This window comes from Dendrobates tinctorius, unplaced genomic scaffold (genome assembly GCF_039654945.1).
Source record: "Dendrobates tinctorius isolate UK_male_01 unplaced genomic scaffold, ASM3965494v1 ptg000044l, whole genome shotgun sequence".
Lineage (NCBI taxonomy): Eukaryota > Metazoa > Chordata > Amphibia > Anura > Dendrobatidae > Dendrobates > Dendrobates tinctorius.
Window position 1 is genome coordinate 15,518,261 of NW_027361712.1, and position 24,046 is coordinate 15,542,306.

The 24,046-nt window shown below is 45.8% G+C and overlaps 1 protein-coding gene across 1 annotated transcript in view; it reads left to right on the forward strand.

The window, feature by feature from the left end:
* NEDD8 (NEDD8 ubiquitin like modifier) overlaps window positions 1-24,046 on the forward strand; it is a 44,875-nt gene that overhangs the window by 18,509 nt on the left and 2,320 nt on the right. Inside the window, exons 2-3 of the mRNA XM_073575355.1 lie at window positions 4,099-4,146; window positions 15,073-15,155. Of these exons, the coding sequence (XP_073431456.1) occupies window positions 4,099-4,146; window positions 15,073-15,155 (131 nt within the window). The remainder of the gene's footprint in view (window positions 1-4,098; window positions 4,147-15,072; window positions 15,156-24,046) is intronic.

Sequence of the window (24,046 nt, forward strand, 5' to 3'; positions counted from 1 at the left end):
ACCCAACTGATCGCCTCATAGAGGGGCTTGCCCGCTCAGTGTATGAGGCAGTAGGGTCGGCTCTGGCCCCCTCCTTTGCGGCTACCTGGGTGGCTAAGGCCATGGTTTCATGGGCAGACACTCTGCATAGGGCCCTCCAAGACAGGGATCTGCCCGCGGAAATCTTGGAGGTGACAAATCAGATATCAGGAGCGAGTGATTATCTCGTCGGCGCCGCTCTGGATGCGGCCGAGTGTTCTGCTGTGGCAGCAGCAAATGCGATCGCCGTAAGGCGAGCATTATGGCTGAGATTATGGAAAGCGGATTCTATCTCTAAAAAATCCTTGACCTCATTGCCTTTTCAAGGCAATCGGTTGTTCGGTGAAAAGCTTGATAAGCTTATCTCAGAAGCCACAGGGGGGAAGAGTAGTTTTCTACCGCAGCAGAAGAGTTGGCCGGCATTCAGGCAGACGCAGAGGCGTTTTCGGCCCTTTCGTAGCTCCTGGAGGTGGACTTCGGCCAGGGCATCCACCTCCGCAAATGATGGTCAGATTAGAGAAAGGCAAGTTTCTTACAGGGCCAATCCGCTGGGTAGAGGCCGAGGCCGTTTGCCCAGAGCGAGGGGGGCCAGATCACAAAAGCCTCCAGCAAAATGACTCGAGGCACTTCGTACCTACGGACGACAGAGTGGGCGGATGCCTACTAAGGTTCAGCCACGTTTGGGTCGCAGTGGCACGCGACGCTTGGGTGGCAGAACTGATATCGTCCGGGTACAAGATAGTTTGTCGGACTCCCGCCACGGCGTTTCTTCCGTTCCCGGCTCTCCGGAACAGAATCGCAGGCGGAAGGTCTGTTGCAGACTATAATGACGCTACAGCGCAACGGGGTCATTGTCCCAGTGCCGAAAAGCGAAGAGACGCAAGGTTTTTACTCCAACCTGTTTTCAGTCCCCAAAAAGGACGGGACAGTAAGGCCAGTACTGGATTTAAAGATCCTGAACAAGTTTATCAGGGTCAGGCGATTCCGGATGGAATCCCTCCGTTCGGTCATTTCAGCCATGGATCCAGGGGAATTCCTGGCCTCGATCGATGTGCAGGATGCATATCTACACATCCCGATTTTTCCTCCACACCAGAGGTTCCTGCGTTTTGCGATCGGAGGGCGACATTTCCAATTTGTTGCTCTGCCCTTCGGTCTGGCCACTGCCCCCAGAGTCTTTACAAAGATAATGGCGGTGGTTATGGCCATCCTGCATGCTCGGGGCATAACGGTACTACCCTACCTGGACGACCTTTTGGTAAAGGGGCCGTCGTTTCAGGCGTGCCAGGAGAATGTCGGTATCACTCTGGATACCCTGGCCCGCCTAGGTTGGCTGATCAATCGGAACAAGTCGTCCTTGGTTCCGGCTCAGAGAATCGTATTTCTAGGCATGGTTTTCGACACCTCCCAGGGGCTGGTGATCCTCCCTCAGGACAAGGCGCAAAGGATCAAACAGGGGGTACGGAACCTTCTTCAGCCGGGCTCCAGATCCATCCGGTACGGCATGAGTGTGTTGGGCAGAATGGTGGCGGCGATGGAGGCAATCCCGTTTGCCCAGTTCCATCTCCGTCCGCTTCAACATGCGCTCTTGTCAGCATGGGACCGAAGGCTGCTTTCCCTCAATCATCGGTGCAGTTTGTCTCCACCGGTCCGACGGTCACTCCAGTGGTGGACTCGCGACTCGTCTCTGGTTCAGGGGAAACCCTTTCCCCCGGAACAGTGGTTGGTGGTGACGACCGATGCAAGCCTGCAGGGTTGGGGAGCAGTTTTCCAGAGTCACACAGCCCAGGGGCGGTGGTCCTTTCGGGAGGTAATTCTCCCGATCAACATTCTGGAGATACGGGCAATACGATTGGCCCTGCAACATTTTCAGCGTTGGCTGACAAACCGGCCGGTGCGCGTTCAGTCGGACAATGCTACAGCGGTAGCGTATGTGAACCATCAGGGGGGCACGCGCAGCCAGGCAGCCATGCGCGAGGTCGGGCTGGTACTGCGTTGGGCCGAGAAAAACCACGTGGTAATTTCAGCGGTGCACATTCCGGGAATCGAAAACTGGGCGGCGGATTTTCTCAGCCGACAGGGGGTCGCGGCAGGGGAGTGGTCCCTGCACCCCGAGGTTTTTCAACAGATCTGCCAACGGTGGGGGACACCAGAGGTGGACCTTATGGCATCCAGAGAGAACGCCAAGATTCAAAGGTTCGTCGCTCGATCCCTCGACCCGCAGGCAATCGCAGCAGACGCTCTGGTGCTTCCGTGGAGCCAGTTTCGGCTCCCGTACTTGTTCCCCCCGCTACCTCTGCTTCCAAGAGTCATCAGAAAGATAAGGAGAGAGAAGGTTCCAGCAATTCTGCTGGCCCCAGACTGGCCTCGGCGGGCCTGGTATGCAGATCTGGTTCAACTAGTGGTGGACGTACCCTGGCGTCTCCCAGATCGGCCGGACTTACTGTCCCAGGGGCCGATCTGCCATCCGAACTTAGGGGCCCTGTGTTTGACGGCGTGGCCATTGAATCTTGGCTGTTAACACAGGCAGGATTCAGGCGCGATGTGGCCACGATGGTGAGTGCCCGAAAGCCTTCCTCGGCGAAGGTATATCATCGGACTTGGGAAGTGTTTTTCCGTTGGTGTAGGGATCGCGGAGTGGCTCCTCTGTTTTTTTCGATCCCCAACGTACTGGCTTTTCTGCAGGCAGGGCTGGACGCGGGATTGGCTCCGAGTTCGCTCAGAACGCAAGTCTCGGCCCTGTCGGTGCTTTTCCAACGAAAGGTCGCTTCGGTCTGGCAGGTTAGGACGTTTATGCAAGGGGTCGCACATTTAGTACCCCCCTATAAGGCACCGATGGAATCATGGGACCTGAACTTAGTGCGCAGGGCCCTTCAGGAGCCTCCCTTCGAACCGTTACAAGAAGTCTCCTTACCTTACCTGTCCAGGAAGGTCGTTTTTCTGGTAGCGATAACATCTATTAGGCGGGTTTCGGAACTGGCGGCTTTATCTTGTAAACCGCCGTTCCTGACTTTTTATAAGGATAAAGTAGTTTTAAGGCCAGCTCCCCCCTTCTTGCCGAAGGTTGTCTCTGCATTCCATATCAACGAAGACATTGTCTTACCCTCGTTTTGCCCGGCACCGGTGCATAGGGTAGAAAAGGCATTGCACACCCTGGATCTGGTAAGAGCCCTTAGGAGGTATGTGACAAGGACAGCGCCATTCCGCCAGACAGACTCTCTATTCGTGATTCCAGAAGGGCGGCGGAAGGGACTCGCTGCGTCCAGAGCGACTTTGGCCAGATGGGTTCGTCTGACAGTCCAAGAATCATATCAAATCAGTGGCACGCCGGTTCCGGCAGGGATCAAGGCACACTCGGCTCGAGCAGTGGGTGCCTCATGGGCACTGCGACACCAGGCTTCAGCGGAACAGGTGTGCAAAGCAGCTACCTGGTCCAGTTTGCATACGTTTGTCAAACATTATAACGTACATACCCAGGCATCCTCGGATGCAAGCCTGGGAAGAAAGATTCTCCAGGCAGCAGTTGCGCACCTCTAATCAGGGGCGCAAAATAGCATGGATTGGGTGAGCTAAGATCCCGCCCAGGGACTGCTTTAGAACGTCCCACAGTCTCTGTGTCCCCCAATGAGACGAAGGAGAAACATGGATTTTTGTGAGTACTCACCGTAAAATCCTTTTCTCCGAGACGCTCATTGGGGGACACAGCACCCACCCTATTAGCCAGTTGGCATCTGTTTATTTTGAATTATACAAATCCTTATGTAAGGATCAGGGTGGTCCCTTTTTCAGACGTATAATTTCTTGCCTGAGTTTAAGGCGCGTTCTCCTACTGCTTATGCACTAAACTGAGTTACGCCCGGTCTGGGGGCGAGGGTGTATGCGGCGGAGGAGGAGCTAACTCTTTTTTTGTATACTTAGTGTCAGCCTCCAGACGGCAGAAGCACACACCCACAGTCTCTGTGTCCCCCAATGAGCATCTCGGAGAAAAGGATTTTACGGTGAGTACTCACAAAAATCCATGTTTTTTTCTGATGTCTTTCTGGCCATATGCATAATGTTTTTATATTTTTGTCATTCCAGACGCTGACCGGGAAAGAGATAGAAATTGATATTGAGCCCACTGACAAGGTATTGTACCCAGCCTTACTTCAGAAATATTGTTTGCCATTTATTTTTCTTATATTTTCTTTCTGGCACGTGTCACTCATATAATGCAGATAATAGGCAAGGTAAAATGGACCGTGACCACCACATGGTTATTGAAGTTCATGCATATCCCTCTTGTAGTGTTAAGATTTTGCATGAAAACGGTGTTCTTTATGTCTGTTGGTGTTCCCCAAGGCTCTGTCCTAGCACCCCTACTATTCTCCATCTATACCTTCGGCTTGGGACAGCTCATAGAATCCCATGGTTTGAAGTGTCACCTCTATGCAGATGACACGCAGATCTACCTATCTGGACCCGACCTCGCCTCCTTACTGACTGAAATCCCACAATGTCTGTCTATCTCAGCCTTCTTCTCTGCTCGCTTTCTCAAACTGAACATGGACAAAACAGAATTCATCATCTTTCCCCCATCTCACTCTACCCCTCCACCAGACCTATCCATCAATGTCAACGGCTGCTCTGTTTCCCCAGTCCCATACGCTTGGTACCTTGGGGTGATCCTCGACTCTGCGCTCTCTTTCAAACCACATATCCAAGCCCTCGCCTCCTCCTGCTGCCTCAAACTCAAAAATATTTCCCGGATTCGCTCATTCCTCAACCATGAAACCACAAAAACACTAGTGCATGCTCTTATCATCTCCCGCCTCGACTACTGCAACCTCCTACTCTCTGGCCTCCCCTCTAGCACTCTGGCTCTGCTCCAGTCCATCCTACATTCTGCTGCCCGACTAATCCACCTGTCTCCCCGCTATTCCCCAGCCTCCCCTTTATGCCAGGCCCTCCACTGGCTTCCTATCGCCCAGAGGCTCCAATTCAAAACCCTAACCATGACATACAAAGCCATCCACAACCTGTCTCCTCCATACATCTGTGACATGGTCTCTAGGTACCTACCCGCATGCAACCTTCGATCATCTCAAGATCTCCTTCTCTACTCCCCCCCCCCCCCCTTATCTCTTCTTCCCACAACCGCATACAAGACTTCTCCCGTGCTTCCCCCATACTCTGGAACTTCCTGCCGCAACACATCAGAATCTCACCATCAACGGAAGCCTTCAAGAAGAACCTGAAGACCCACCTGTTCTGACAAGCCTACAGCCAGCAATGATCCTCGGTCTACTGAACCACCGCATGACCTGCTCTACCCTCTCCTACTGTATCCTCACCCATCCCTGTACTGTGAGCCCTCGCGGGCAGGGTCCCCTCTCCTTATGTACTTGTGTGTCCCTTGTCTTACACATGTTTACTATACTTGTCTATATTTCTCCTTTTCACATGTAAAGCGCCATGAAATAAATGGTGCTATATAAATGCATAATAATAATAATGGGAGTACACTCATTACAGTGGTGAACTCGGGGGTATTCAGGGACTGTTACTATGGTCCTAGTGCTATGCTCTCCTACTAGTGATTTGGGATCCACATGAGATGGTAGAACTATAGTTGGAATCAAATGATTCAAATGCCATAGCAAAATTTACAAAACTTTCTCCTGTTTGCAATAAACCAATGAACCAAAAACAATTTAAATAGCTCAACGCAACTAATAGAAGTGGTTTCAACACAGTCACATTTAATCACTACTGCTGTCTCAGAATTATTCAAACCCTTTATGAGAAGCATAGGGGCTCTACTCGCTTGTCATGAAGGGTGTGAATAACTCTGAAATCACATTCAGTATTTGGTCAGTATCGTACATCAGTATTTGTAAACCAAAACCAGGAGGAGTGCAACAGAAAAACTATAGTAGAAACATCATTTTTCACCCAATCCTGATTTTAGCTTACAAATACTGATGTAAGATACGGACTAAATATGGCCTGAGACTTCTGTAATCATTACAAGTGGCATTCTATGTTGAATGTGGAGAAATAACTTGTACAAACAGTAGAAAGTTTAATTTTACTAATAAACCTATTCTGCAATCGGTGTTGAATAAAGTTGCATGCTACGGTTTATGCACTGACCTACATAAAGTATTGACCTATCTTACAGCACATGGTGATTCCTGGACTTTGACATTAGTAGAAATCTATGTCAAAATAAAGTTTAAGAAACATTAATATAGCTTTCATGTGTCCTAAACCCAATATAATCACTAAATTTGCCAAACCAGTTAAAACTTAACTTTTATTATAAATATTTATAAATATAAAAAAGTATAATGGAAAGTTCAAGCATTTTTTCTAGCAGACCCTACAAGGAGGTCTGGAGAGCAGTGAAAATGTTGAAATAGGAGAACAGCATGAGGAAGACCCCTGGAAACATTTGACTCCCAGATCACTGCTGAGAACAATGGTGACACACTTTTACTCCACTTTAAGGGCTGACAATAAAACATTCAAAATCGACGAGAAATTTTAGTTTACAGGAAAAAAAATGTTAATTTCCTCGATAATGACTTGTATATAAGGCAAAATTTAAAAAGGATTAAAAAATATATTTTAAGTAAACAAAACATGCTTAGCATGTCATTCTCCGCAAGGAGAAATGATACTTCTTGGATATCGGTCAAAAGCCTCTCACAGCCAAACCAGATCTTACACTTTGCACTGACGAGGGGCAGTACCCGAAACACAGTGTCTGCAAATTGAGATTCTGGCTTGGCTTTTATCCTAAGTCATGTAACAAGGCTTGTTAAAGGGTCGACATTGACTTTTAGGATTGCTACTTCCAGTAGGTGGCTCTAGAGTTCTAGTCCTCTTCCTCTCTGAAGAGACAATTTGCATAATTAGCAAGTAAACAAAAATAGAAATCTTTATTTAAAAATTGGAAATTTCTGTGTAATTTATGAAGGAAGCAAGAACTGCCAAAAATTAGGTGGAAGAGGGACTCAGATACACCCTGTATTGGACATAAAGGAGGGCATCATACAAATCCTGTTCAAATCGTCATGTAGTGGTACTCGGAGACTCATAAAGGCTATGCACACAGTGCAAAGCCAGCCAAAAATTACAAGTAGGGTCATCCATACACCCTTGAAGGCACCATGTGCCTCATTCAAATATTAATAAAGTGTAGTTGTGGTATTCCTACACTCATAAAGGCTCTGCACATAGTGGAAAGCCTGAAAAAAATATAAAGAGGGTCATCCATAGACCCTTGAAGGCAACAACTGAAGGGCCTCATTCAAAGAGTGAAGATTAAAATCACTTTGTGCTGCTGTCATTTGGTGGTGTGGAAAAGTCAGGGCCAATACAGGCTTTGTTCATGTTTATCAGTGAGCCTGTCAGCATTTTCTGTGGACAGGCGAGAGCGCCTGTCTGTTATGACCCCAACAGCGGCACTAAAAACCGGCTCGGACAAAAATCTAGCGACAGGGCAGCACAACACCTTCAAGGCATAGAGGGACCGCTCATGCCAGGTGTCAAGCTTTGAGATCAAATTGTTTAAGGTCACAGATGAATTGGGGAGTATGCTGGTTTGGTCGTATAGGTATTGCTTAACTATCTTTAAAATTTTTTCCCTCCTTGTCTAAAATGCCTGGACGATGGGAGGGTGTCATGAAATTGGCCCAGGCCTTTGACAGTGTATCCCTGCCTCTGTACCTGGTGTGTGTATTCCTTGCCTCTCCTCCTTGGTTGGGCAAGGAAGGTTGCCCCATGCTGCTAGCATTGTGTGATGAGAATTTTTTCAACATACTTTCCACCATGGCCTTCTGGTATAGCACCATTTTAGTAGACCTCTTCACCTGAGTAAGCAGAGATGCAAGGTTTTCCTTGTAGTGTGGGTCTAGCAGAGTGAACAGCCAGTACATTCATTTTTTTTTTTTTTTTTCTCCAAGATTAATGTAACGCAAGGGTCACGGGAAACGCAGTGGTACATACTATCAGCCGCATGTGCCAGGCTACCTACAGCCAATGCTTCCCTGTGTCCACCATGATGATTAGTCGCCATCTTCTCATTCCCCTCCTCAACCTATCCACATAGGAGAGTTGGGATGAAGCTTGTGTGAATACTAACCTCTGTTCTAGCAACCAGCTCCTGTTCCTCCTCCTCAGCCTCCACCTACTCACTTTTACTCAATCTGTGGTGGGCAGATGAGATAAGGCTGGGTAATATCTCCCTGCTTCAGGTCTTCCTCCATCTCCACCTGGTCCGCATGCTAAGCTTCATATTTAAGTAGACGCAGAAGTGGGATAATTGTGCTGATTGCGGCATCACCGCTGCTCACCATCTTTGTGGAGTCCTGAAAGTCTTGGAGAACCGCACAAATGTCAGACATTCAAGCCCACTTTTCAGATATGTGCGGAGGCTGACCAGAATACCGACGGGCGTGTTGGAGCTGGTATTCAACAACTGTCCTCTGCTGCTCACAAATCTTTGCTAGATTGTGTAGTGTGGGGTTCCAGTATGTGGTCATGTCGCACACCAGTTGGTGAGCTGGCACTTACATGCGCTGCTGCAGCAGCACTGCCAGAGCATCGACAGCTTTGGCTGACTAGCGGACATGGGCGTTGACGCTGCGTGCCTTGACCAGAACCTCTGGCAAATCTGGGTAGGATTTCAGAAACTGCTGAACTACCAAGTTGAGCATGTGGGACATGGATGATACGTGTGTGAGCTTGCCAATCTTCACAGCAGCCACCAGGTTACGGCCATTATCACACATGATCATGCCTAGTTGTAGGTGCAATGCAGCAGTGAGGGCCACAGATGTGACTGGTGGTCTGTTATTCCTTTCAATAACTGCAGTAGTGTGTGGTTTGTATTCTAGACAAATTAGCTTCAGCAGAGCCAGTTGTCACTTCTCTGAGGCAGAGCTTCCAGCTGATGTGGACAACCGGTTCTGAGATAACAAATCTGAGATGGAGGCAGTGCAGGAACTGGTGTAGGAGGTGGAGGAAACCCTGATAATAGGGCCAGCAATCCTCAGCAGCACATGTGCCAGGGTGGGACTCGGGCCCCAGCCTCCACAATGTTCACCCAGTGTGCAGTCAGGAAAATGTAGCATCCCGGGTCACAAGTGCTTGTCCACGTGTCGGTCATTAAGTGGTCAATCCCAGTAAGTGTGTTGGCAAGGACACGTGCTGGTACAAGGTGGGGTCGCCACATCGGGAGAAATAGTGGCAGTTGGGGACCGAGTACTGAGGGATGGCTGCCGCCATGAGTCGGCAGAAATCTGTGTCCACAAGTCTAAACCGCAAAATGTCACTGCAAGCAACCTGCCAGTATTCAAGACTGGACAACACCTATAGGCTTTAACTGGTTTGGCAGTTTAGGCCTGTTTCACATTTCCGTTTTTTGACGTCAGTGTAAATCCGCCAGAATGTGAAAAAACGGATCCGTCTCCGTTGTGGCACAAACGGAGGCCACCGGATCCGGTGTTTTGACGGATCTGTATTATCAGCTAGTGGAGAGAGAGAGAGTTAGTTTTCGCCGCTTCCAGAATGGAGTTTCAGGGTTAAAATGGTTTCCGGAGCAAATCTTTCAGGCATGCGCTGTTAAAAATAGCGGACCGCCAAGGCAAAAAAAGTTTCAGAGTCCGTCTGGTCTGCCCAGGAACCGCTAAAATTCTCACGGATCCGTCAAAAAACGGATCCAACGGACGACCATCAGTCAAAATCCACCACTAATGCAAGTCTATGGGGGGGGGAAAGCAGATCCGCCAAAAATGGAGCGGATCCATTTTTTGCACAAACTGGCGGATTTTGACTGACATCAAAAAATGGAAATGTGAAACAGGCCTTAAGGGACTTGTTTCTTTATTTTTTGTCCATGGGTATTTAGTATGTGAATTGCTTTATGCTTCACTAAACCATAGAATGTTATTCTTTTTATTTTTAACCAATTATAACACTCACATATTTATGCTTGGTGTTTAAAAAAAAAAAAAAAAAAAAAAGTTATTTAAAGCTTTAGCCTGCCCAGCTAAGTAGTATAGGAAAAAATCTGGTAACGCCGCCCCACCTCCCCTCTTTGGTCTTTGTAAAGTGGACAATTTAAGTTTGGGCCTAGTTTTCCCCCAAATAAAGGACGTGACTTGAGAATTAAGATTAACAAAAAAGGACTTGGGCACCGCTACCGCACTGTGCTGAAGCGAATAGCTAAATTTAGGGAGTAATATCATTTTAATCAGATTAATGCGTCCAGCCACAGATAAAAGGGAGCCTACTCCAAGACGCAAACTTAGCTTTAACTAGTTCTAACAACGGGTGGACATTAAGTTGTAGATCAAGCGTACTATTGTTAGAAATATGGATGCCCAAATATTTAAAACTAGACACAATAGGCAGCGAGGAGAGAGCATCCAACTGGGGCATCGGGGTATGGGAAAGGGGTAACAGGGCAGACTTCTCCCAATTTATGTGTAAACCTGAATATTCACTAAATCTATCTATAAGGGATATCACCTGCAGCAAAGTTTCTTCCACGTCTCTCAAGAATATCACCATGTCATCAGCATATAGGCCTATGGTATCCACCCGACCTGCTATATCTATACCTCGGATATTAGGGAAGGACCTTATACGTATTGCTAGTGCCTCTATTGCAAAGGCGAAGAGAGCCGGGGAAAGAGGGCAACACTGACGGGTTCCTCTATGCAGTGCGAAAGACTCGGATATAGAATTATTTATTATAATACGGGCCTTAGGTTTCATATATAATTTTTTGATCCATGTTATAAATTTAGTACCAAAACCATATCTTTGCAAACATGCGGAGAGGAAAGGCCATTCAAGGGAGTCAAAAGCCTTGGCAGCATCTAACGATGCCAATGCCCATTTATTATCTGGCACCAGAGAGCTATACTGGACTTTTGACTGGACTCTTCTGATGTTAATGGAAGTACTTTTACCAGGCATAAAGCCCGTTTGATCAGGATGTATGAGATTCAATATAATGGAATTCAACCTGGTAGCTAGAATCTTGGTAAAAATTTTATAGTCCACATTCACTAGTGAAATGGGACGGTAGGATCCACATTCTAAAGGGTCCTTCCCCTCCTTCCAAAGCACTATGATATTAGTCCCGTAAAAGGATTCAGGCATAGAATTCCCTTCCCATATTCCCCGAAATACCTTCACCAAGAGTGTCGTCAATATATCCCGATACTTCCTATATAGTTTACTAGGGAACCCATCAGGCCCAGGTGCCTTCCCAGAGGCCACGTCTGTTATAATCTATCTCCTCTGCAGTGAACTCAGCGTCCATAAGGGCTCGTTGTTCCAAATCTAATGTGGGGAATGATATAACTGACAGTCTAAACACTCCAAAGCGTCAAAGTCACTTTTAGATTTGTATAGCGACCTGTAGTAATCCTGAAAACAGCCAAGAATATCCTCTGTCGAAGACACCAGTATACCATCCGCCCTACGAATCTGCAATATCGTATTTGAGGTGCTGTGCTGGCGCAACAGATAGGCCAGGAATTTGCCAGCCTGGTTCCCCAATTCGAAATAGGATTGACGGGTGAAGAATAGTTTGCGTTTAGATTTAGTATCCACATGTTGAGTGTATAACCTTTGGGCCGCCAGCCACTCAATCCTGTTCCCGCTAGTTTGGTCGGATATATATGTTGCCTCTGCGTCTTTCAGTCGTTGCTCCACCTCGTCATCCTTCCCTGCGGTTACCCGCTTAATATAAGAGATCGTGGACGACAAACAGCCCCTCAGGTATGCCTTAAGGGTGTGCCAGAATAGATTAATATCTTGGGGTTCCGGGTGGGATGCGATGAAGCAATTCAACTAATCAATCGTTCTGTCGGGAGACCCTATCAGTTTTAACCAGAAAGGATTTAACTTCCAAGCTATTCCACTGTTTACTTGCCCATATTTGAGTTCAAGGATGACCGGACTATGGTCTGAGATTCCCCTACTTCCATGCTCTATATCAGCCACCCACATTGCCAGACCGCCAGAACCAAATATATAATCTATGCGCAATAGAGAGCGCTTAGTGGATGAGTGACAAGTGTATTCTCTCAACTCAGGGTGACTCACCCTCCACAAATCCAACCACCCACCACTCCCCATAAATGATGACAACGGGGTTGTGGTCGTTGGAGAGGACCCCCCCAGTCGCTTCATCATCCAGCCTCAATTTATCCAGGCGATTGTTCATGACCATATTAAAGTCGCCCGTACAAATAACATCTGCGTCTGGGTAGTTAAGGGCAAAACTCATTGCCTTCTGCAGGAGGGATATTCGAGCCGGAGGGGGGTTATAAATACATAAGACCACATACTTCCTGGTGTTTATCAATGCGTGGACAAAAATAAAACGACCCTCAGGATCCCTCCGAGTCTCCCTCGCTTCCCATCTGACGTCTTTATGTACCAACAGCGAGACCCCCCTCGAGTAGCTGGTATGAAATGTATGGGCAGACCATTGTACCCAGGGTTTCTGCACGCACCGTGCCGTATCCCTAGTCAGGTGAGTCTCCACCAAGGCCACAACGTGAGGGTGATAATGTTTGACCTGTAAAAAGACCTTGATCTTTTCCCGAGTTTTTATTCCTCTTACATTCCATGTCATACATATTAACTCCGACCCCATATTTCACTCCGCTGGACATGGTACATAGGATTACCCGGGCAAAGTTTAGAGACATCACCTAGAGTATGAAATTGTTGCCAACTGCGATTATAGCCTAAAAAATACCAAAAACCACTACGGAAAGAAAACAAAGTGAAAAAACAACAAACAACATAGGAGCAGAGTCCTGTACTCCCATCACAAAACAAACATGGGGATACCATCACTGATCTCAGTGTCTGGTATTGTTGGTGACCTGGACGTCCTCGAGTAGAGCTCCAATCAGCCGATTAAGAGAAAATACCAACAAGAGATACATTAGGATTCTTTTTCAGCAGACCCTCCATGGGATCGTAGCCACTCCGTCGCCTCCGTCGGGTCTGTAAAAAACAAAGTAGAGCCTCCGTGGACCACTCGGAGCCGGGCCGGGTAAATCATCGAGTATACAATATTCCTCTCCCGTAGATGCCTTTTGACCTCCGTAAACTGCGCGCGTTGTTTCTGGAGTTCCGCAGAGAAATCCGGGAAAATCGAGATCGTGGCATTATTGAACTTGATAGGACTCTTTTGCCGCGCCAGTCGTAGAGCCACGTCTCTATCCCTGCAGTTGAGGATGCGCGCTAGAAATGGTCTAGGTGGGGCTCCCGGAGGAAGAGGCCTGGTGGAGACCCTGTGATCCCTCTCCACCGCAAAGATTGAGGAGAACTCATCGCCCAAAGTAGTTTTAAGCCAGTCTTCTAGGAACTGCTCCGGATGTTGTCCTTCCGATCGCTCCGGCAGGCCAATAATTCGGATGTTGTTCCGACGCATTCTATTCTCCAGGTCATCTGCTTTTTGCTTCCACGCATTCATGGAGCCTGCCACTTTCGTTAGTTTAGCTTCCATAGGTGTGATGGTGTCTTCTGCCTGGGATACCCGCGTCTCCACCTCCGTAATGCGACGCTTCATGGCCTGCATGTCTTGTCGGAGACGTCCCACCTCCGTGTATACGTCCTCTATCTTCCCAGACAGAGACGTCCTGGTTAAGGAGATGGCCTGCATGAGCTGCTCAGACACCTGCTTAAGGGTGAATTCCTCCTGCTCATTCTCCTCCCCACCCTCAGATGGCTGGTTCTTACGCTGAGCTTGTGAGGGATTATTTTTATTGGGTCTTGAGCCCTCAGCGTGGTCCAATCTGGCGTATTCCTTCAGCCTTTCGGCTGCTGTTCCAGACCCCTTAGAACGACTCATTTCAGCACGATAGGGCACAACTGGGTAGCAGAAACAGTGCACTCAGAGCCCACTGAGTCAAGGCTACAGACGGGTATATTGGTCAAATGGTGGCTGCAGGGTCTCAGGAGCAGTGCAGACCTGCAGCGTTACTCAGGGAGGCAGTGTCCAGATCCAGGCGGCAGATAAGGGCCACTATAGCCCAGGGAGAAACCCCCAGGACCCCACAGGGACACCGGCCAGAAAGGGATCCAGGTCCCTGCAATGATGATGCTGGCAGGGCAGGCTATATAGCAGAGGGGGGAGCGCGGGGCCCGATTTTCCAGGGCACACACCGCCTGCTCCCCTCGATCAGTTAGAATGTACTCTCACCTTCCTGCTGCTCTTCCAGCGCTGCAGCAGGGGAGCCCAGTACCGCGTCTCTTACAGGCTGAGCGCGCGCCTCCAATATGGCCACCGCCCCATGCAGGCCCCCGCCGGCCGTCCGGATCCTCACAGCCGCGGGCTCTTAAAAATCCAGCCCCGCACTCCCACGGGGGGTCCAGGAGTGTCCCCAAGTCTCGAGGGGCCAGAGGACAGACATATCAGCAGCGGTAAGGGTCTGCTGACCGAGTATTTTTCAGGATGGCAGGAGCTCTTAGAAGCACGTCCACTTTGCAGCGCTACATAGCCACGCCCCTCTGATTCTTTCATTTCTGGCTTCAATAATTTCCAAATTTTTTCTGTTATACACCACCCTCAACTTTTTTTTTAATAAAATGTATATTTGGCTTGAGAGAAGTGTTGGCTAGCATGGCAGAGAAAGTGGCATAAATGTAGCAACTGTTTCCTCCAGCTCACAGCTTGTATACATAACATAGTAACATAGTTATCAAGGTTGAAGGAAGACTTTAAGTCCATCTAGTTTAAGTCATATCCTATCCTAACCTTCCCTAACATGTTGATCCAGAGGAAGGCAAAAAACCCAGGTGGCAGGTTGTGCCATGTAGACACCACATGAGTTACGAGATAGGCCCTGCTTAATTTGTTCTTTTTGTAGACTGGCATAAGAGACTCCAGCCTTGATGAGTCGGCCCCCTACGTCCTTTCTTTCGATCTTCATTTCTTTATTTGAGAGACCAGTCTAATGACAGATTTTTTTGGCACAGTACGTTCTCTATACATGCTCCACCTCTCAGTAAATTATATATGCTCTACAGGTGGAAAGGATTAAAGAACGAGTAGAAGAAAAGGAAGGAATTCCTCCACAACAGCAGAGGCTTATCTATAGCGGGAAACAAATGTAAGTACAAGTGCCGGTACGTCTGCTCTAAGTGATGTGTACCATACTTAAAAAAGGAGTGAATAAATCGCTCCCTGTGCAGTGAATGATCAAATTTGTCCTCGGTTTACAATGGGTGCAGTTTCAAATACTGCAGACCATCAGGAAATTACCGTAGTCTAAGCAAAGTAGTTGATTGGTACATCCAAAAAATAGGTAAAATCTTCAAATGTTATTGCATAAGTATCAAACAATAAAATCCACATACTGGTGATAAAAAAAAAGTATTCTGATGCGTTTCTGGTACTGTGTGTGCCCTTAGTTATAGAGAATGTTTGTTTTTCCTATCACCAGTATGTAGATTTTAATTGTTTGATACTTATGCGATACAAATTGAAGATTTGATCTATTTTTTTTTCTTGTGATGTAAACCATACTTAGGGCCCCGTTACACGTATCAATGTCCCAGTGATCCCACCAACGATCCGACATGGATGGGATCGCTGGGACATAGGTGATCGCTGGTGAACTGTCACATAGACAGACCCACCAGCGATCAGGACCAGCGAGCAAGCTGGTTTCCTATGTATACAGCGGGTATCTTAGAGCCGTGCGGCTTAGTTACCCGCTGTTTACCTTGGAAACTAGTGTGCATGCTGGTTTCCAGGGCAAACAGCGGGTATCTAAGAGCCGCGGCTGTTAGATACCCGCTGTTTACCTTGGAAACCAGCGTCGCTGATCGCTGGTCTCTCGCTGCCACACGCAGCGATGAGCGCTGGTCAGCGGGAGACCAAAGATCAAAAAACGGCCCAGGACGTTCCAGCGCGATCAGCGATACCCGGCAGGGGGGCTAGTCGCTGATCCATTTCACACACAGCGATGTCGCTGGCAAAATCGCTATGGCGTCACAAAATCAGCAATCTCGCTGGCGATCTCGCTGTGTGACGGGGCCTTGAGACTTTTTTCTTTTCTTCATTGTCCCTTTCACTGTAAACAACTTTGAGCATTTCTTTTTCATAGTACAAGCTGAGCAAACAATTCACTGTGTTCCTACTGAACAATAGAAATCTGGATGTTGTGGTCATGGCTGCTAGGGGTCAAGTTTCCAGCAGTGTCTTTTAGTTAAAAACTGTTGCAAAGCTATGCAATGGCCAACAACAGGGTTCTAGTATGGGGCGCCGTGCATGAAATTTAGGTTTGGAGAAAAGAGCAGTTATCTGGATAAACGCTTTTTTTCTTTGAGAGTAAACTCTACAAACTGATAGTGACACTAAAGGCCCTTTTACATTTAGCGATGCACCAGCGATCCAACCAGCGATCCGACCCGGTCAGGATCGCTGGTGCATCGCTAAATGATCGCTAGTGAGCTTTCATACAGAAAGACCTCACAGCGATGCAGCAGCGACGCAGCGCACGATACTTACCATTCACACACAGCGATCCTGACGTCCTCCCGCCCGCCTCCACGCGTCGCTCGTCGTCACAGCAGGAAGTCTCAGCAGGAAGCGCCTGACGAGAAATGGAGCCGGACATTCTCGCGCGATCAGCGATGGACAGCGGGGGAGCCGGTCGCTGGTAAGTATCACACATAGCGATATCGCTAGCAATATCGCTATAACGTCACAAAATCAGTGACGTTTTAGCGATATTGCTAGCGATATTGCTTAGTGTAAAACCCCCTTAGGAGGTTCTCCTCATCAACCATGGACAACCTCATGTAGAATGAAGCGGAGGTACAGCACCACAATCCTGATCATGGAGGTCTGTGACAGTCACTGGGATCAGTACTGATCGTACTAACACCATGACGTGCACTCCAGGGCTATGTAAATACATTTGATTATTATTGAACGATATATTATCTTTGTACATGTCCGTTCCTCACCAGCCTGTTATCAGTAAATGGGTATGCAGCCGCTGATTGATTAATAAAAATGTTATCTTGGAGTGTGTTTACATTGGACTAACACCTGGAAAGGCAAAACTGCACCAAGCTGTGTGCGCTGTGTTGCGGAAATGCTGTCAAACGTAAAATCTGCACCGCAGGTCATTTATTAAAATGTCATCCCTTTTATTAGTCTTGTAATACACTGCATATTTACGGCACCCAAATCGGCAACTGAAAGCCTGAGTAATTATCCAACTGGAACCTACCTTTAAAGGGGTATTTCCATCTCCAAGATCGTATCCCAATATGTAGTAGGTGTAATCATAATATTAGCAATTACCTCCAATTAGAAATTTTGTAATGTTCTTCTGATTCGCTCTGTCACGTACCCCATGTGCAGGGCATTGCAGTAGCCTAGGTATCCATGGTTACAACCACTAGCCACTAACTAACTCACTAGATCAGTGGTCGTTACCATCGATACCTAGCGGTGACTGAGCCTCAGATGCTGCAGGCCGCGTCCTAGGCGCCGTCAGTGAATAACGGCACGTTGCGTGATAATAGAATAGTGGGCGCACATCTATAAATCATTGAAGTAAAAATATGCAAATGGGGTGCAAAACCATACAAACGTGAGAAAAGGAGAGAAAAGCCGAGACCAATAATGGTATGCACAACCACAATGAAAAATAGAAAAACCTTTATTGTACCGCAAACATGACCAAACATTAAAACCAATTAAAAATATGGATACATAGCAATCAAACTACACCCCCTAGTATAAATCAAATCTGTGGAAAATCCACCATCAATAACAATGATAGTTGAGCTAACTAATACATAAGGCACATATAGAAATCTGCACATAGTGCAAAAAAAAAAGTGATATTCATATATGCAAACCATGTGTCAATGCTAAGTCCTGACAATGATTACAAATATGCCATTATAGCAATAATAACAAGTTATATGGCCGCATGTGGCGTGCCATGAGTGTAGGTTCCATGGTGATAACCTATAGTAATATGAGCAAAAGGCTAACAATTATCTATATAAAATGAGCCAATATACAGTGGGGCAAAAAAGTAGTCAGTCAGCAATAGTGCAAGTTCCACCACTTAAAAAGATGAGAGGCGTCTGTAATTTACATCATAGGTAGACCTCAACTATGGGAGACAAACTGAGAAAAAAAAAATCCAGAAAATCACATTGTCTGTTTTTTTTTTTTTCATTTTATTTGCATATTATGGTGGAAAATAAGTATTTGGTCAGAAACAAGCAATCAAGATTTCTGGCTCTCACAGACCTGTAACTTCTTCTTTAAGAGTCTCCTCTTTCCTCCACTCATTACCTGTAGTAATGGCACCTGTTTAAACTTGTTATCAGTATAAAAAGACACCTGTGCACACTCTCAAACAGTCTGACTCCAAACTCCACTATGGTGAAGACCAAAGAGCTGTCAAAGGACACCAGAAACAAAATTGTAGCCCTGCACCAGGCTGGGAAGACTGAATCTGCAATAGCCAACCAGCTTGGAGTGAAGAAATCAACTGTGGGAGCAATAATTAGAAAATGGAAGACATACAAGACCACTGATAATCTCCCTCGATCTGGTGCTCCACGCAAAATCCCACCCCGTGGGGTCAGAATGATCACAAGAACGGTGAGCAAAAATCCCAGAACCACGCGGGGGGACCTAGTGAATGAACTGCAGAGAGCTGGGACCAATGTAACAAGGCCTACCATAAGTAACACACTACGCCACCATGGACTCAGATCCTGCAGTGCCAGACGTGTCCCACTGCTTAAGCCTGTACATGTCCGGGCCCGTCTGAAGTTTGCTAGAGAGCATTTGGATGATCCAGAGGAGTTTTGGGAGAATGTCCTATGGTCTGATGAAACCAAACTGGAACTGTTTGGTAGAAACACAACTTGTCGTGTTTGGAGGAAAAAGAATACTGAGTTGCATCCATCAAACACCATACCTACTGTAAAGCATGGTGGTGGAAACATCATGCTTTGGGGCTGTTTCTCTGCAAAGGGGCCAGGACGACTGATCCGGGTACATGAAAGAATGAATGGGGCCATGTATCGTGAGATTTTGAGTGCAAACCTCCTTCCATCAGCAAGGGCATTGAAGATGAAACGTGGCTGGGTCTTTCAACATGACAATGATCCAAAGCACACCGCCAGGGCAACGAAGGAGTGGCTTCGTAAGAAGCATTTCAAGGTCCTGGAGTGGCCTAGCCAGTCTCCAGATCTCAACCCTATAGAAAACCTTTGGAGGGAGTTGAAAGTCCGTGTTGCCAAGCGAAAAGCCAAAAACATCACTGCTCTAGAGGAGATCTGCATGGAGGAATGGGCCAACATACCAACAACAGTGTGTGGCAACCTTGTGAAGACTTACAGAAAACGTTTGACCTCTGTCATTGCCAACAAAGGATATATCACAAAGTATTGAGATGAAATTTTGTTTCTGACCAAATACTTATTTTCCACCATAATATGCAAATAAAATGAAAAAAAAACAGACAATGTGATTTTTCTGGATTTTTTTTTCTCAGTTTGTCTCCCATAGTTGAGGTCTACCTATGATGTAAATTACAGACGCCTCTCATCTTTTTAAGTGGTGGAACTTGCACTATTGCTGACTGACTAAATACTTTTTTGCCCCACTGTATAAGCATATCATCAAAGACCAAAATATCATAAGACTGCTTTACGGCATACGTCGCGATGCGCCACATAATGGGGGGGGTCTATGGCGGCATTAACGGACTGCCATAACGCAGTGTGAACCCAGCTTTAGCAACATAGCTGAAGAGCTGAACTATACTACATTTCTAATTGGAGGTAAATTGCTAATAATGATAATATTACACCTACTAAATGTTGGGATAGGAGCTTGGAGATGGGAATACCCTTTTAATCCCATCATACTTGCTGCTTACAAGTTGGTATGAGGATATTTGAAGAGTATGTATTTTAAAGGGAGTGAATCATCGTAAAATGATCTATTGCTTAAAATATGTATTAAATGTGTTTTTTTTTTTTTTTTAATGCTTTCAGATCACAATCTGTATTTTAAAAGAAACGAAAAAACTACTAAAACTTGTAAAATCCTACAAAAGATAAGGAAGCTTATGCCAAGTAAAATAAATATATTTTATTGAATCATAAAAAGGGAAAAAAAAACCTTACATAAAATCACATTGAAAGGAAATACAGATGCAAGAATAAACTGACTACACAGACAACATACCAATGCCTAAATGCTCAGTGTCGTGATGGGTATTCATTCAAAACCCAGTAATTGATACCCAATCAAGGTAAATCTCTCGAGCATGAATGAACAATGTTACAATTTGTAACAATAGAGATCCACATATGCCAGAGTGTATTCAATAAACAGTCAGTCCCATAGAGATATATATATATATATATATATATAATCACCACTGGAATGTGGGGGTTCCAAGTTGAACAACAATAATATATATATATATATATATATAAAATTAAGCGTAATGCATAGAATTCTGTAATTAAAAACCATGCACAAATTGCTCAGCACTGCACTACCGGGTAATATGCCTCATTCAGCCTAATATACACTATGCACATTTTACTTAGTTGCTGCTACATCTTGTTACCAATATACTGGACTTATCTGTTGCACTTTATAGGAGTCTGTATTACCTATCTGACAGCTTTATGATGCATGGCCACTGTGCCTTATAATGTGCATGAATATATTTCCTCTATACTCTTTGGTGTTTTTTCTGGACATTAATCTAGCCTACAACTATTTGTGCATGCTTTTTGATTACAGCATTCCATTCTATTGATTATGCTTAACTATATATATATTTGAATATATGCACATTTTGCTGCTAGACTGTCTGTGGTGCACTCAAAAATTAATATTGTTCAATGTGGAACCCCCACATTCCAGTGGTGATAGAGATAGATAGATAGAGAGAGATAGAGAGAGATATATATATATATATATATAAAAGCTTATGGGACTGACTGTTCATTGAATACACACTGGCATATGTGGATCTCTATTGTTACAAATTGTTCATTCATGCTCAGGAGATTTGCCTTGATTGGGATCCCTGTATCAATTATTGGGCTTTGAATGAATACCTATTATGACACTGAGCATTTAGGCATTGCTATGTTGTCTGTGTACTGTGTAGTCAGTTTATTCTTGCATCTGTATCTCCTCTAACCCCTTACTGCCATTGGCGGAATAGTACATCCAATGGCAGCAAATTGTTCATTCATGCTCAAGAGATTTGCCTTGATTGGGATCCCTGTATCAATTATTGGGCTTTGAATGAATACCTATTATGACACTGAGCATTTAGGCATTGCTATGTTGTCTGTGTACTGTGTAGTCAGTTTATTCTTGCATCTGTATCTCCTCTAACCCCTTACTGCCATTGGCGGAATAGTACATCCAATGGCAGTAAACCCCTCTTTGATGTGGGCTCCGGCGGTGTGCCCACATCAAAGCCGGGATATGTCAGCTGTTTTGAACAGCTGACATGTGCCCGCAGTAGCCACGGGTGGAATCGCGATCCACCGGCACCTATTAACTAGTTAAATGCCGCTGTCAAACGCTCCCAGTGTCAATTAGCGTGCGCTTCCGCGCACCCCTGACCCCCGTCACGTGATCGAGGGTCATCGGTGCGTCGTCATTCAACCAGAGGTCTCCTTGAGACCTCTATGGTGGTTGATGCCGCATTGCTATGAGCGCCACCTTGTGGTTGGCGCTCATAGCAGTGCTGTAATTCAACTACATAGAGGCGATCTGAGCATCGCCTGTATGGTAGCAGTGGCGATCGAGCTATGGCAGCTTCTAGCCTCCCATGGAGGCTATTGAAGTATGCCAAAAGAAAAAAAAAAAGTTTTAAAAATATACTGTATATAAAAAAATATATAAAAGTTTAAATCACCCCCCTTTCGCCCCATTCAAAATAAAACAATAAAAAAAATCACAATAGGTATCGCCGAGTTCAGAATCGCCCGATCAAAAAAAAAGTAAAGAACTTAGACATGTTTTGTGTCTATGAACTTGTAATGACCTGGAGAATTGTAATGGCAGGTCAGTTTTAGCATTTAGTGAACCTCGAAAAAATGCCAAACAAAGAAAAAGTGTGGGATTGCACTTTTTTTTTTTTACAATTTCACCGCACTTGGAATTTTTTTTCCCATTTTTGAGTACACTATATGGTAAAACCAATGGTGTCGTTCAAAAGTACAATTCATCCCGCAAAAAATAAGCCCTCACATGGCCATATTGATGGAAAAATAAACAAGTTATGGCTCTGGAAAGAAGGGGAGGGGAAAAACGAAAACAGAGAAAAGCTCCGGTCATTAAGGGGTTAAAAGTGATTTTATGTAAGGTGGTTTTTTTAAATCTTTTTTTTCCATAAAATATTTATTTTACTTGGCATTTGCTTCCTTATCTTTTGTGGGATTTTGTATTGATGGAAGTGCCTTAAGTCTAGGCCTGTAAATAGATGAATTTTACTTAATCTTGCAGTTTTCACACTGGCCACTGGGACATTTTAGACTCGCACTTCATGTTTCATTCAGGAAGGTATCAGAGGTTTTCCTATGATCACAGGCAGAAATACAATGACGCCTCTGTAACGGGCTCCCCCTGCTTGCTGGCTCTCCTCTCTCCGCTCTGCCATGTCCTTCTTGGCCAGCTCCACTTTGGTCCGCTCTGCCATCTCCATCTTGGCTAGCTCTATCCTGGTCCGCTCGGCCATCTTTTCCTTCAGATCAGTACGCACATCAGCCATCACCTCTCGTATGATCTCTACTGCAGGGTTTAGGCCATAGAACGCCAGTCTGTTCTTTACCTCCCTCTTGAATTCGGTCTTCTCCACATTGGGGGGCGCTGCACTGTCATGTTCCATGATGGCTGCTATCAAATCCGCTTTTGTTTTGTTGCTGGCGATCAACACTCAGGCTTCCACCAGATCTTTTAATGTAGTCTTCTTTAACTTCTGGTAGTTATTTTCCATTCATTCCTTTCCTCCTGTAGAAGGGGTATCAAATCCCGCTGTCTGCCACCAGTGTAACGGGGTCTACCCAGGCTGGCGTACCACCCCGTGTTTTCGGAGGTCCGCTCTGCGTTGGCTGGAGTCTGAATGAATGACGCTGGCTGGAATTCCTTGGTTACATGGGCGCATATAAAAGATCACTGCTTCTCCACGTATTTCCAGTCTGACAACACTTCACTCACAGGACACAGAATATATTACACAGATACAGAGGGCAGGCCAATAGAAAAGCGGCAGGCCAGACATGCATTACAAAAACCACAGGTGGCCGGAGCCTGCCGATGTTTACTGTGGGAATTACAAAGGTGGGGGGAGGGCGGACAAAAGGAGAATATCGTGTCCCCTCTGCCCAGGGGCGCAGCCTGTGGGCTGATGCATTAGGGACATGCATCTCACATAGAACCTATTATACATACATATAACTGCACAACATATTCTGGGTGCTATGTGGTTCTGTAACACGTAACAACCTCTATACACAGGATCCACTTTTCACAGCTAGCGATGTCACAGCTACTCCATTGCTATTCCCTCTCTTCACAGCGACCTTTGCACACACTCATTAGTTGCTTCAATACAAAAGATAGTGTATGAGTTAGTGTTGTGTTGCTAATGTAGTTGTGGATTTCCTCAAAGCTGAAGTGGCCAGTGTGAAAATTGCATTTTTTTTTTAATGTATTTTATTTTTTACAAATTGTGATGTGGAAGAAAATTGCCTCCAAAAAAACAACAAACTTTATTTTAAACAATAGGTGATTTTCTGATGATCACTTGCTGACATCTCTATTGACCTGGGCTGCAGACTAATACCGCAGATATGACCCACAATGATCTTAATGTGAAGATCCACTTGTGTGAGAATGTGAGGCAAGGACAGGTTTTCGGCCTGTGGATGATAATAATAATAATAATAATAATAATAAATTTTATTTTTATAG